Genomic DNA, 13,188 nt, shown 5'->3' with positions numbered 1-13,188 from the left:
TTGTTTCCCCATCCCCCCAGCCCTAAACAACCACTTACTACTCACTTTCTATCTCTATAGACTTGTCTATACTGGATATTGCATATAAATGGAATCATTTAATGTGTAGTCCTTTGTGGTTGGCTTCCTTCACTTAGCATGTTTTCAAGGTAGGTTCATCCATGTTGTAGCATGTATCAGTACTTCATTCCTTTTCATGGCTCAATAATAGTCCTTTGTGTGGACATATCCATTCATCAGTGAACGGACATTTGGTTGGTTCCACTTTTTGGCTAGTCTGATCAATGCTGCTATAAATATTTGTGTGAAAGTTTTGCATGTTTTCACTTTTCTGGGTTATATACCTAGGAGTGGAATCGTTGGATCCAATGGCAACTTTATGTTTAATTTTTGAGGACCTGCCAGACTGTTTTGCAAAACCACTGTACTTTTACCTTCCCACCAGCAGTGTATGAAGTTTCCTGTTTTTCCATGTCCTCACCAACACTTATTTATACCTGTCCTTTTGATTTTTGCTGTCCTAGAGGGTGTGCAGTGGCATATTGTTGTGATTTTAATTTGCATATCTCTGAAAACTAAGAACATCTTTTTGTGTGTTTGTTGCCCACTTATATATCTTCTTTGGAGAAATTTCAGGTCCTTTGCCCACTTTTTAATTGTCTTCATGTTGAGCTAAGAATTCTTTGTATATTCTGGGTACTGGCAAATATATGATTGGCAAATATTTTCTTCCATTCTGTCAATTGTCTTTTTATATTCTTGATAATGTCTTTGCACACTTTTAATTTTGATGAAGTCTAGTTTACCTATTTTTTCTTAAGTTGTTTATACTTTTGGTATCATACCTAAGAATTCATTGCCAACAAATCTAAGGTCATGAAGATTTTCCCCTGTTTCCTTCCAAGAGTTTTATAGTGTTAGCTGTTACATTTAGGTCTTAGATCCAGTTTGAGTTAATTTTTATATATGATTTGAGGTAGGGGGTCCAATGTCATTTTTTTGTATATAGATATCCAGTTGTTCCAATACCATTTATTGAAGAGACAGTTCTTTTCCCATTGAATGGTCGTAACGTCTTTGAAAATCAATTGACCATAGATGTATGGGTTTATTTCTAGACACTCAATTATGTTTAAAGATCTATATGTCTATACTTATGCCAGTACCCTGTGTTGATTACTGTTGCTTTTTAGTAGGTTTTGAATGGGAAAGTGTGAGTCCTCCAACTTTGTTGTTCTTTTTCAAGATCGTTTTGGCTATTTGGAGCTCTTTGTAATTCCCTATGAATTTTAGAATCAGCTTGCCAATTTCTACAAAGAAGCCAGCTAGATGATAGTAGGGATTATGGAGAATCTAGATCACTTTGGGTAGTAATTCTTCTGATCTAGGAACTTGGGTATTTTTCCATTTATTTAGATCTTTGTTTTCTTTCAACATTGTTACTTAGTTTTCAGAGCATAAGCTAAAGTTTTGTGCTTCTTTTGTTAAATTTATTCCTATTAATAGTTTTTTCTTTTTTGAGACAGGGTCTTGCTCTGTCACCCAGGCTAGGGTGCAGTGGCATCATCATAGCTCACTGCAACCTCAAACTCCTGGGCTCAAGCAATCCTCCTGCCTTAGCCTCCCAAGTAGCCGGGACTACAGGTGCACATCACCATGCCTGGCAAATTTTTCTATTTTTTTTGTAGAGATGAGCTCTTGCTCTTGGTCAGACTGGTATCAAACTCCTGGCCTCAAGTGGTCCTCCCAAAGTGCTAGGATTATAGGCATGAGCCACTGTGTCCAGCCTAAATATTTTATTCTTTTTAATGCTGTCATAAATGGGATTGTTTTCTTAATTCTGTTTTCAGATTGCTCATTGCAAGTGTATAGAAATATAATTTGTTTTTGTACATTGATCTTATAACCTGCAACCTTGCTGAATTTATTTATTAGTTCTAATAGTTTTTTAGTCAGTTCCTTAGGATTCTCTCTATTTAAGATCATCTGTGAATAGAGATAGTTTTACTTCTTCCTTTCCAATTTAGATGTCTTTGGTTTATTTTTCTTGTGTGATTGCCCTGACTAGAACCTCCAGTACAGGGTTGAATAGAAGTGGACATCCCTCATTTGTTCTTGGCCTTATGGGGACATTATTTAGTCTTTCATCATCATGTGTGATGTCAGCGGTGGGCTTTTTGTAGATATCTTTTATCAGGTTGAAGAAGTTCCCTTCTCTTCCTGATTTGTTGAGTGTTTTTATTATGAAAGTGTGTTGGATTTTGTCAGATGCCTTTTCTCCATCACTCGCTTGAGATTATCATGTGGTTTTTGTCCTTATTTTGTTAATGTGGTATATTATATAAATTTATTTTTAGATGTTAAAACCAACCTTGCATTCCTGGGATAAATCCCACTGGATAGTGGTATATGATGCTTTTTATATGTTGTGGAATTCACTTTGCAATTATTTTATTGAAGATTTTTGGGTAATGTTTATAAATTAATGGTCTGTAGTTTTATTTTCTTTATCTTTGTTTTTGATATCAGGGGAACACTGGCCTCATACAGTGAGTTGGGAAGTGTTCCAGCTTCTATTTTTGGGAAGAGTTTTCACAGGAATTGGTGTTAATTCTTTAAATATTTGATAGAATTCACTTGTGAAGCCATCTGGGTCTGGGCTTTTCCTTGTGGGTTGTTTTTTGAGTTTCTTATTCAGTCTCTTGTTACAGGTCTAATTATATTGTCTGTTTCTTTTCAAATTAGTTTTGGTAGTTTGTTTTAGGAAATCATTCATTTTATATAAGTTGTCTAATTTATTGTTTACAGTTATTTATAGTTTTTTTCCTCTTCTTGAAGAATATCCTTTAGAAGATATATTAGAGAAGGATCTTTGGTAAATTCTATATTATGTATCTGGATGTTTCTATTTCATTCACAGTCTTGAAAAGTAATTTTTTCCAGGTAAAAAGAAGGGGTTGATTTTTTTTTCTTATAACATTTAAACATTTCATTCAACATCTTCTGACTATGGTTATTGCTGTTGAGGTATCTTCTGTTAGTCCATCCTTCCTCCAGAGGCGATCTGTCTTTGTTTTCTGGCTGACTTTAGTCTTCTGTCCCTTTCTCTTCTTATTTGACATATAACAGGCTGGGATGTCCAAGATGGAGGAACTGGCAGATGTGGTATCTGGTGAGGACCTGTTTCCTCACAGATAGCCATCTTCTTACTGTAACCTCACACGGTGGAAGAGGGTAACTAGCTGTCTGGGATCTCTTATATAAGGGCTTTAATCCCAATCATGAGGGTTCTGCTCTCATGCCCTAATCACCTCCCAAAGGCCCCACTCTCTAATACTATCACCTCGGGAGTTAGGATTTCAACATATGAATTTGGGGAGACACAAACGTTCAGACCATAGCAGAGACAGAGAAAGCAAATACCAGATGTCAGGAATAAGAGAGCATTCTTCATACCCTATAAAACATGAAAGATAATAGCATATCACCCCAAAAGAACATATGCCAAGTTTTTTTTTTTCCAGTAACGCTATTAACTGATTCTGCTTATTGATTGATTGATTGATTGAGACAGGGTCTCACTCCATTGCCCAGGCTGGAGTACAGTGGTGCAATCGTAGCTCACTGCACCTTTGAACTAGGCTCCAGTGATCTCCTGCTTCAGTCTCCCAAGTAGCTGGGAATACAGGTGCACACTACCATGTCTGGCTAAGTTTGAAATTTTTATAGGGACAGGGTCTCACTGTGTTGCCCAGGCTGGTCTTGAACCCCTAGCCTCAAGTAATCTTCCAACCTCAGCCTCCCAAAGTGCTGGGATTATAGGTGTGAGTCCTGCACCCAGCCTTATTAAATTCTTAATATTGATTTTGTGTTTTTTAGTTCTAGAATTTCCACATGATTCATTTTTATGGTTTCCATTTCTCTCAAGTTCTGTTTTGTTCTTTTATTCTTTGAGCAGTGCAGCATATGTGTCTGGTACCTCGAATAACTGGAGTCCATATGTGTGCAACTCTTTCTGTTGTGGGTTTCTTCCTTTTTCAGTTGCAGCTTTTTTTTTTAATAGCCTTTATATTTTAGAACAATTTTAGGTTCTCAGTAAAACTGAGTGGAAGGTGTAGAGATTCCCATATACCTCTCACCCACTGTGAGGTTTTTTTTGTTTGTTTTTGCTGGTTTTCATTCATGTCATTGTGTCTTCTTGTGTCTGAATAATTTTGCTTGTGTGCCAGAAATTGTATTTGTAAAATTATTTTAGAAATAACTTGAGGCCTAGGATCATATCTTCTAGGGAGAATTTTAGGTTTGCTTCTGTCCGAGGCCTGGGAAACACTAGCAGCTGGAGTCAGTTTAATCCAGTTCTGATGATTGATCTCTTTGAAGTAAAGCTGCAGCTCCTGCTAGAGCCTGTCAACTCTGGCTCACTTTTAATCTTAACAGTGCAGTGTTTTGAGTACTAACCCATCGGCATCCTTGGGGGATTGGTTCCAGGATTCCCTGCGGATACCAAAATCTGCAGATGCTGGAGTCCACCGTGGGCCTCTGTGTCTGTGGGTTCTGCATCGGAATTTGTCAACATGGAGGGCCAACCTAGGTCTGTGTGTATAGTTTTACCCATCTGATGAGTGGAAAATATTTCATTTTTATAATTTCATTTCCTTGATTTATAGTAAGATTGAATGTGTTTTCATATATGTATATATATATTTTTTCTTTTGTCAGTTTATTTGGTTGACTTTTTGGGGTACTGTTCTTTTTCCATATTGATTTCTAGCACTTCATATATTTTTGATGTTGATAATCTGTTATATGTTGTAAATACTTTCTCCCAGTCTTTCATTTGTCTTTTATCATTGAATTATGACTGTATCATATAAAAGCTTTTATTTTTTAAGTTTATTTTTATTTTTTAGAGACTGAGTCTTGCTCTGTTGCCCAGACTGGACTCAAACTGCTGGGCTCAAGCAATCCTCCCACCCCAGCCTCCTGAGTAGCCGGCACTATAGTACATGCCATGCACCCCGCCAAAACTGTTTGATTTTTAGGTTTTCAAATCTGTGAGTCTTTTATGGCTTCTAGGTTTTGTGTCTTGGTTAGAAAGGCTTGCAGTGCACTAGGGACATAACATTTTATACTTCTTTTTATGTTTAGTTTTTTAATTCTTTTGGACTGGGTTTTTTGTGTGTGTATTATGTGCAATAACTGATTTCTTAGCTACATGAATGGAGTATAAGGATAGGAGCTGTGTGTTTCCTCCTGCTGACCTGGGGGAAACCTGTGCTTTGAGGTTCTCCCTCCCGCCCAGGCCTGCCTTTTGGAAGGCACAACTTGTATGTTTTCTAAGGGCAGATCCTCCTGGTTGTTTGAAATCAAGGGGAATGGATAAAAGGGAGACAAGAGATTATGGTCTGTCATCAGTATAAATGTTGAGGCCAGTGATAATGTGGAAGGCTAAATTCCTTTTTTTGTAACTAGTTTATTTTTGTAAAAGTTCGAGCTATTCAATCTTAAAAAATTCAAACAATATATGAAAGTCCAAAGAAGGGGAAAAAATGCCTCATATTCTGCTCTGCAGAGGTGTCAACTGTGAACATTTTGGTGACTGTCCTACGTGTCTGACACACAACATGAGCACAAGCACAGCTTTATGTGAGTCGGATCCTTCAAAGCCTGCTGTGAGTTGAGTTGGTGGCCCCGCCAGCTCTTGTTCCAGGTCGGGATGTGCAGGCCCACATGAGCTTGTAGCAGGGTGTCGGAGGGCACAGACTTCAGAGCCGAAGCACCCGCTTGAGTCCCAGCCCTGCCATTGACTAGCAGGGTATGGGGACAAGCTATTCTCTGTGTCTGTCTCCTCATCTATAAAGTGGGACAGTGTCAGGCTGCTGTAAGAGTGAAGTAAGTTAACACACACACAGCCCATGGGATGGCAGCTGTCTAGAGTCATCCACGGTGGCTGTCACTTTATGGTGTGTGGAATGCTGTCGTGAGCAGCGCCTTGCTGGACACCCTGGCTGCTCGTCTTCTCAAAGGTGTCGCGTGATGCTTGCGCAGTGCCGTTGCTGTGGCCAGTACTGGAGCTGAGGCATCTTATGCTTTTCCTACCCAAGGCAGACTGTGGGGACTTTGCTAAAAACAAGTCATAAATTTCCGGGTCTGGAATTAGGGTCCCACACGCTGCTTGCAGTGAGAGGTTGGAGAGCAGGGGTGGCCTCTGAGCAGCCCTTTGGGTGCTCAGGGTGCTCTCACAGCAGGGACCTCCTGATTCCCTTACTCAGTGTCACCCACACTCCTAGCCCCCCCTCGTGTTCTGTCACAGGAGCCAGTTCCCGTACCTGGTGGGTGGGGAAGGTTGCGTTGGTGGCCGCGAGGCCTCCTGTGGGACCCGGAGCTGACCTCTCCCTCCCCGCAGGTGCAGCAGTACAGAGTGGCCATGACCGCCAAGGACTGCTCCGTCATGATCGCCCTCTCCCCGTGTCTGCAGGATGCCAGGTGAGGCGTCGTGTCGCACGTCCTTGTCTAACAGGGTTTTGTGGATTAACAGGACAGTGGGTTTCCCCACATTTAGACTCCCTGACAGGACCAAGACCTCCTTGGCCTACTCGATGTCATGGGGCTTATTAATTCTTGCTCTCCAGAAGCTTGTAATTCAGTCAAACATATTTGTGGAGAATAACTAAAAAATATTGTTCTATTACTTGAGATTACTACTAATTTTCTAAGAAAATACTCCAAGGGCTCCAAGGCAGGGTGGATGGTGCGTTGCACATTCCTTTCTCTCAAAGCCCACGCACCTGCCGAGGCTCCCATGGGCCTTGCTCCCTGGCCTGCCACCATGTCAGCACGCTGCGCCAACTTTCCAACCCGGTCATGGCAAAGCCTTTAAAACAGCACATTGCTTGGTCTCCTTCCTCTTCTGAATACTCAGCATGTGTGCAGCCTCTTTCCCCGAACGCCGTTATTTGTGTCCAGTCCCTGTCTCACCTGTATTAGAAATTCAGGGTGAACTTGCTAATCTTCTTACAGTAATTAGCGGCCTCAGCATTGATCTTCAGAGGTGCCAAAGCCTACATACAGTATTTGTAGAATGTTCTGCATTCTTCTAACATGTGTTCCTGGGTCAAGATGACCTGTGGTGCTGGCTGCCAGCCACGCATTTTTCTGATGCTTTTGAACTAAACAGTTCCCAGGATTCCTATTCCTTGGCAGGCGCAGAATTGCCCACTTTTCAATATGAAATAGTGAGGAACATTATCGGGTGTAACTGAAGTACAAAAAAGGGTCGTTCTGTTCTGCTGAAAATACTTTTATCCCCTAAGAAAGTATTGCCAGTGCTTAGTTATAAGGAATCCCTTAGCTGGATTAAGCTGGTGGTGTAAGACGAGAGGAAACCCATAAAGATATTATTATTCACCACCCTTTCTTACCAGCGGTGCAGCTGGGAAATGGAAATGTGCTTGAATGCAGGGTGCTCAGGTCATGTTGCAAAAGGGACGTGAAGGGCCACTGAAGGACAGACGTGTTTACTTCTTCCAGCACAGCACGCAATGGTGTCAACATGGGAATGCGGCACAAGGAGAGGGCTGAGAGCCTGGGGTCCTTACTACACCCCTGATCAACTGCTTAGCAGAGACCGACACGCTGGGAGGGGTAGTAGGGTGTGTCCAGAAGGTTCTAAGCCTCTGGCATCTCAGACTTGGGGTGGAGGTGCAGGGATCATCATCCGCGAGATGCTACATCTGGACCTTTCTTGACAGAGACAAGGGGACCATGTGTCAGGTTTCTTAAAAAAAAAATGACAGACTGTTAGTGGCTTGAAAGTGACAGAAACAGTGAGACACAGGACAGCGCAGGATCTCAGGGATGTGAACAGCCAGGCATAGTGGAAGGGTCAACCTGGCCCGGCTCTCCCTTTCGCCTTCGTCTAGTTGGCAAAGACTGGAGGGAGAAAGGGACCCCCACTGGGGAGAGGATGAAATAAAACAGACACTTCCCTTGTGCAGTGTTACTTTGAATGGAGCTGTTGTATGAGATTTCACGTCGGGAACTCATATCCGAGGAAGCCCCGGAGGTCCGGTACTGGTGGGCAGGTGCCCTGGAGCATGATTTTGATTTGAAAATTTGAAACAGTCTTAATGTGCAAAGTGTGGAAATGATTGAATTATGGTACAGCCACCTGCTTATTAAACTTGTAATTTTGTGTCCGTTTTTTTTGTCTTTTAACATCCTGAGCACTTTCCCAGGTTCGGGAGCTTGTTTCATGGTGCAGTGAGAACTGCACGGCTAGATGGGAACTGCAGGCCGGTGTGCAGCCCCTGCGGCTCGGGAGGCTGAGGCGGGAGGGTCGCCTGAGCCCAGGAGTTGAGAGTTACAGTGAGCTATGATCGCGCCACTGCACTCCAGCCTGGGTGGCAGATGTGAATTACGTTTAAAGATGGGAGGCAAAATGAATTAAGGACAAAGGAAAGATGGATAATGGAAAGCATTCCCAGTCTTAAGTGTTGCATCAACACTGATTTAAGCTTAATCTTAAAATGTGAAATGTTTAAAAGGTGCACTTGTAAGCTTCGTGTTTGAAAAACTTTGCCAGTTAGACATGAACCTTAGACTTTGGGGAAATTAAACATTTTATAAAGGCTTAGAATTCTGTGATCAAGTTGAAGAGGAATGAAGACCTTAAAATTTTGACGTGCATTTGTAGAGAATTCTGAAGAGGAAGAAAAGTGGGCCCTGCCTGCGGAGGTTGGTTCTCAAGGTGAGAGCCGGGGCCGTGGGCCAAGGGGCTTGAGCAGCCCAGACTCCACCCGGCAGAGTGGAAGGACACACACGTGGCTTGAGGTAGCAGCAGGCAGAAAGTGGACAGATGCTTGCAGGCATAGCCACTGTTGCACTTGCCTTGGAGAAGGGTCTTCAGAGGACAGTGGACACCAGAGAGGGAGCTTCTCCTTGGAGAACTCCTGGGGGTGGAGGGGCGTCCTGGTACATGCCCAGTGGCCTGGCCTGCTTTGAGGAGTGTGTGGGTAGAGGCTGTGCCTGTGACATTCCAGTGAGTGGGGGGCCTTGGCCTGGGGTGTGGTGCTCTAGAATCCCAGAGACGAACTAAGACTGGGTATGTCGCTAGTCATCTTTGCATCTTTGAGATGCACAATGTACCTGAGACTAAATTGAGATTCATAAACTTTCATTTACAGCTCATAGATAGGTCAGTTGCATTTGAACTTCTCATACCACCTAAAGCAGAGGCTTCTCCAGCTCTGCTCTGCGGTGTCTGCCCTGTCATAAAAGAAAAAGTCTTAAGTTGGTTCCGGCTTCCTTTTGCTGCAAATGTTTGACCTTTTGGGATTTTGGAACTGCAGGGAAAGCTGCCCACGGCCTCCCGTCCCTAAACCCTGCTGCTCCTTATGATTTCCTGTTCCAAATGCAGCGCGGGCAGCGTCTGCTGCCTTGGCTTCTCCGGCCCGTTCCCCGGTGTCCATGGAGGCCACTGGTCCCCCTGGCCACCCCCCAGCTGGCCGGCTGTCTTGGGAGGGCAGCTCCTCTGCAGCCAGCAGGTTGTCCTCGCCCCGTTCTCCAAGGCTGCCAGAGAGCACGCTCGTGGCATGAGGGACAGTTGTGTCCTTGGGAGCCTCCCACGTGGTCTCAGCCTCAGGGCTGCTGAGGGGCAGCAAAGCATTTCAGTGTCAGGAGCCACTGGCTGCTGCCCAGGTAGTCGGACCTTCCCCAGGAGCTGCTGAAAAGACGCTTCCTGTCTTGATACGTGTCATCTTGTTGGGTGCTGCACTTCCGACACGAGAAATTTGAGATGTCATGGGCCAGAGGTGTAGGCTGTCCTAGCCTGGCTGCGCCGGGCTCAGGTTTCAGGCCCCAGAACTGAGCGGCGCCCTGGGCTTGAGTGGTTCTCAGTAAAATACGGCCAGTGAGGACGAGCGGCAGGCCCTTCCGGCTTCCAGAGCGAGGCTCAAGGCCTTAATTTGTAACAAGTTATTTGCTGTTGTCTACCATTCAGGAGAGAGTAGTTTATTACCCCAGAAACTGAGTCTGGATTCATTTTTCCTATAAACAGGATTTTGGAGCAGGAATTCAGTGAGTCTGGGCCTTGACAGCATCATCAGAACAGGAACATGTTTGTCGCCATTGCCTCTGCCATGCGGGGCGGCTTCTGGAATTGGTGTTGTGTTTATTGATTTCTAAATCTAGAACAGTCGTAAGCATGGAGAGACCAGCGCCCCAGAATACTTCTCCTGGGCTAACCTGGGCTATGTATGTAGTTCGTGGAGCCAGTCATTTGAATGCCCTGTGCTGAGTAGGTGGGGTACACAGCAATCTTAGTGCAAGATTCAGAGTTATTCTGAAAGTGTTTTAAGTACAATTGTTCATATTTTGTTGTAAGCACATGGACTACTCTGATGTTTATAAAAACCACAAAACTAAGCCTTGAGAAACAAAATACAAGGTACTGAAGATGCCATTTGGGAATAAAAACACAAAACTCGATCTCTCTCCAAATGTGAAGAGCATAAAGGAGCATGAGTTTCTCACCAGACACGGGAAAGGCACATAAAGAGAAGTCTGTTCTCAATACTTCATCCATTTGGCTGTTGAACGGCCAGATTGACTTTTCACTTTTTCTTAGGTTTTGTAATACTTGGCTCACGATAAAGTGGATTTTTCAGCGTCGTTTGTACCACTGGGATGGGGAAATATCACTCACATATTCTACATAATCGTTTTTCCATCTTTCAGTCCTTTAACCCTCCCTCGCCTGGTGCGGTGTGCCCTGGCCCGTGTCATAGCAGCCACGTCCCCGGCAGGAGCCTCAGGCCAGCGCACACACAGGCACGGATGGCGCTCTCGCGAGCCGGGAGGAGAGGATTTGGGAGGCTTGTGTATTCTGAAATGGCTTTTTTACTTGCAGTTCTGATCAAAGGCCTGTCGTCCCTTCGTCGAGGTCCAGATTTGCCTTCTCCGTGTCTGTGCTGGACCTCGACCTCAAGCCCTACGAGAGCATTCCGCATCAGTACAAACTGGACAGCAAGATAGTCAACTACTATTCAAAGACTGTACGTGCCAAAGACAACGCTGTGATGTCAACTCGGTTCAAGGAAAATGAAGATTGCACGTTAGTTCTCCACAAAGTCTAACTTTTTTCCTGCAGTGTCTTTCAAACTTGAACATAGAATGTGAAGGTTGAATGATAGAGCTATTTTCTGTTGTGTTGGGTGACTTTTGGTTGTGAATGTTTTTGCTTTTAACCCCTGTTGAGGTGGGATTGCCTCTTGGAGACATGAATTGAAGAGCACTAGAAACATCTTCCAGGACAAGGAATGTAGGACGTGAGTGCCATGTCCCAGGAAGCTACTTGCGTTCTTAAAATGGAAGTGTCCGTTAAGCCCTGGAAAGACATTCTGGGGAGTTCTTCCTTCCCAACCAGGGTTCGTGTCTAATTCTCTAATACGAAAAGCCTTATTATAAGACCCAAGGTTTGGATCTGCCACCACCAGGCTCCTAACATAGAAAACTTGAATGTCACATACATTTTGCAGTTTGGACTTTTAAGAAAACATGGATACTACTGGAACTTTCCCCAGCTGAGTTACTTGGTCACTTTTTCAATACAAGCCACACATCAACACAGGTTTTTAGATGGTTCCCTGCTGCAGAGCATGATCTCGTGCTTAGTGTGGATGTTGGTTCTGAGCGCTCTAGCCTCAGGGTCCCCATGGAGTGCCGAAACCCGTGGCTCTGTGAAGGGTCAGCAGGGAGCTCCCGCGAGACTCAGGTCAGGATGGACACCACTCATGCAAGCATTGACTTTTTTTTTGCTTTATGATTTTATCTTTAACTAGGGGGAGATAGGGTGTTCTTTCCCACTTGAAATTGCTGCTGTAGGAGCTGGAAGTAGAGCTGTAACTTGCTGAGCTGCTCTGGCTGGGCTAGGGCAGGTGTGCCCGACAGCTCAGTGCTTTCCCGGCACTCTCTGGTGTTTCGGGTGGCCGAGGAACGAGTTCTCCCTTCTTCCCAGACTGAACTCCTCCCTCGGGTTTGCCTTGCGACCTGTTGGGTTTGAGGGCCCCATGGTCTTGCCTGTCCCCCTGTTGGGGCCAAAGGCCCTGCTTCCAGAAGACAAACAACTCCTGGCTGGTGCCGAGAGGGTTCTTGTTGGGGTCACCAAAGTGTACCCAGCTGCTATGAAAACTGTTGGGAATTTTGGCTTCAGTTTTTTATTCTATGGTAGGCTGTACAGACTGATTATTTATATCATCGTTTTGAGGGACTAATGAAGGCTTACTGTAACATAATATTAGTAAAACCATAGAATTGTATAAAATACTACATGAAAAATAAGGAAAATATTTTGCTGATTGTAAATTTTTGTGGGAAATTTTGTGATAACTTGATAATTACACTTGTTTGAATCAAGCCAACTCTTCTAAAATTTATTGTTCAATTCTGTCCTAATGTTTACTTCTAATTTTATTCTACACTCAGAGGTGCAAAAAAGATACTTATGCATTTGGACACTTTTACCGTTCTCTTCTGATTTCAAATGAAATCTCGTACATATGTGTCGTGTGTGCTGGGATAGGGGGCTTTGAAGACTCCACTTAAGTGATGTGTGTGGAGTTCATGTGCTCGTGGACAAGTTGTAGGCTCTGGAAAGTGTGGAGGGAAGTGGCTGTGTTGTTTTGACCCAAGGTGGTGTGCTGTGGCCGGGCTGGGGCAGTATCACTCAGGATGATTTTGCTGGCAGTCATGGCATGTGGAGGACTTTGGGTCCTGGGTTCAACTGTACACAAGGGAGCGTCCCCTGTGGGAGGTGCTCCGGAACCTGGCCCCTCAGGGAGGTGGGCGGGGTGCAAGAGTTACTGCTCAGCACGGGACCCAAATCTGGCTGGACTAGACAGGATGAAAACAAAGTCTGTATTTAGGGGAGAAGAGAAAGCAGTTGGAGTACCCCGTTCTAGATAGTCTCCAGGAGCCCTTGAACCCAGCAGGTGCTGTGGATGCATCTCTGGCCCCTGCCCGGAACCTGCCGCTGCTGCTTTGCTCAGGCTTCTCGGTGGCCCTGGTTGGTCTGAAACAATATGCTTTCGCTGAGCTGAACATCATTACAATGGGCGACTCCTGTGTTCACCAAGGTCATGGTTTTCACAGCGTGTCTGAGACTATCCATGCCGCACTCAAAGACTCGGT

General features: G+C 44.3%; 1 protein-coding gene across 2 annotated transcripts in view; it reads left to right on the top strand.

Annotated features, from left to right (window-relative positions):
* Positions 1-12,415, top strand: part of IPPK (inositol-pentakisphosphate 2-kinase) — a 50,048-nt gene extending 37,633 nt beyond the window's left edge. The window contains exons 12-13 of one of the 2 annotated variants that reach the window (XM_045563156.1): positions 6,407-6,486; positions 10,910-12,415. In XM_045563156.1, the coding sequence (XP_045419112.1) occupies positions 6,407-6,486; positions 10,910-11,135 (306 nt within the window). In that variant the 3' untranslated portion in view covers positions 11,136-12,415. Of the gene's footprint in view, positions 1-6,406; positions 6,487-7,997; positions 8,155-10,909 lie in introns of those variants that run through there. The other variant, XM_045563157.1, reaches the window with a different exon arrangement.
* Positions 12,416-13,188: the final 773 nt, after the last annotated feature.

Source organism: Lemur catta, chromosome 10, assembly GCF_020740605.2.
Source record: "Lemur catta isolate mLemCat1 chromosome 10, mLemCat1.pri, whole genome shotgun sequence".
In the NCBI taxonomy this organism is placed as follows: Eukaryota; Metazoa; Chordata; class Mammalia; order Primates; family Lemuridae; genus Lemur; species Lemur catta.
Note: the sequence above shows the minus strand (reverse complement) of the source record. Positions and strands in the feature narration are given on the sequence as shown.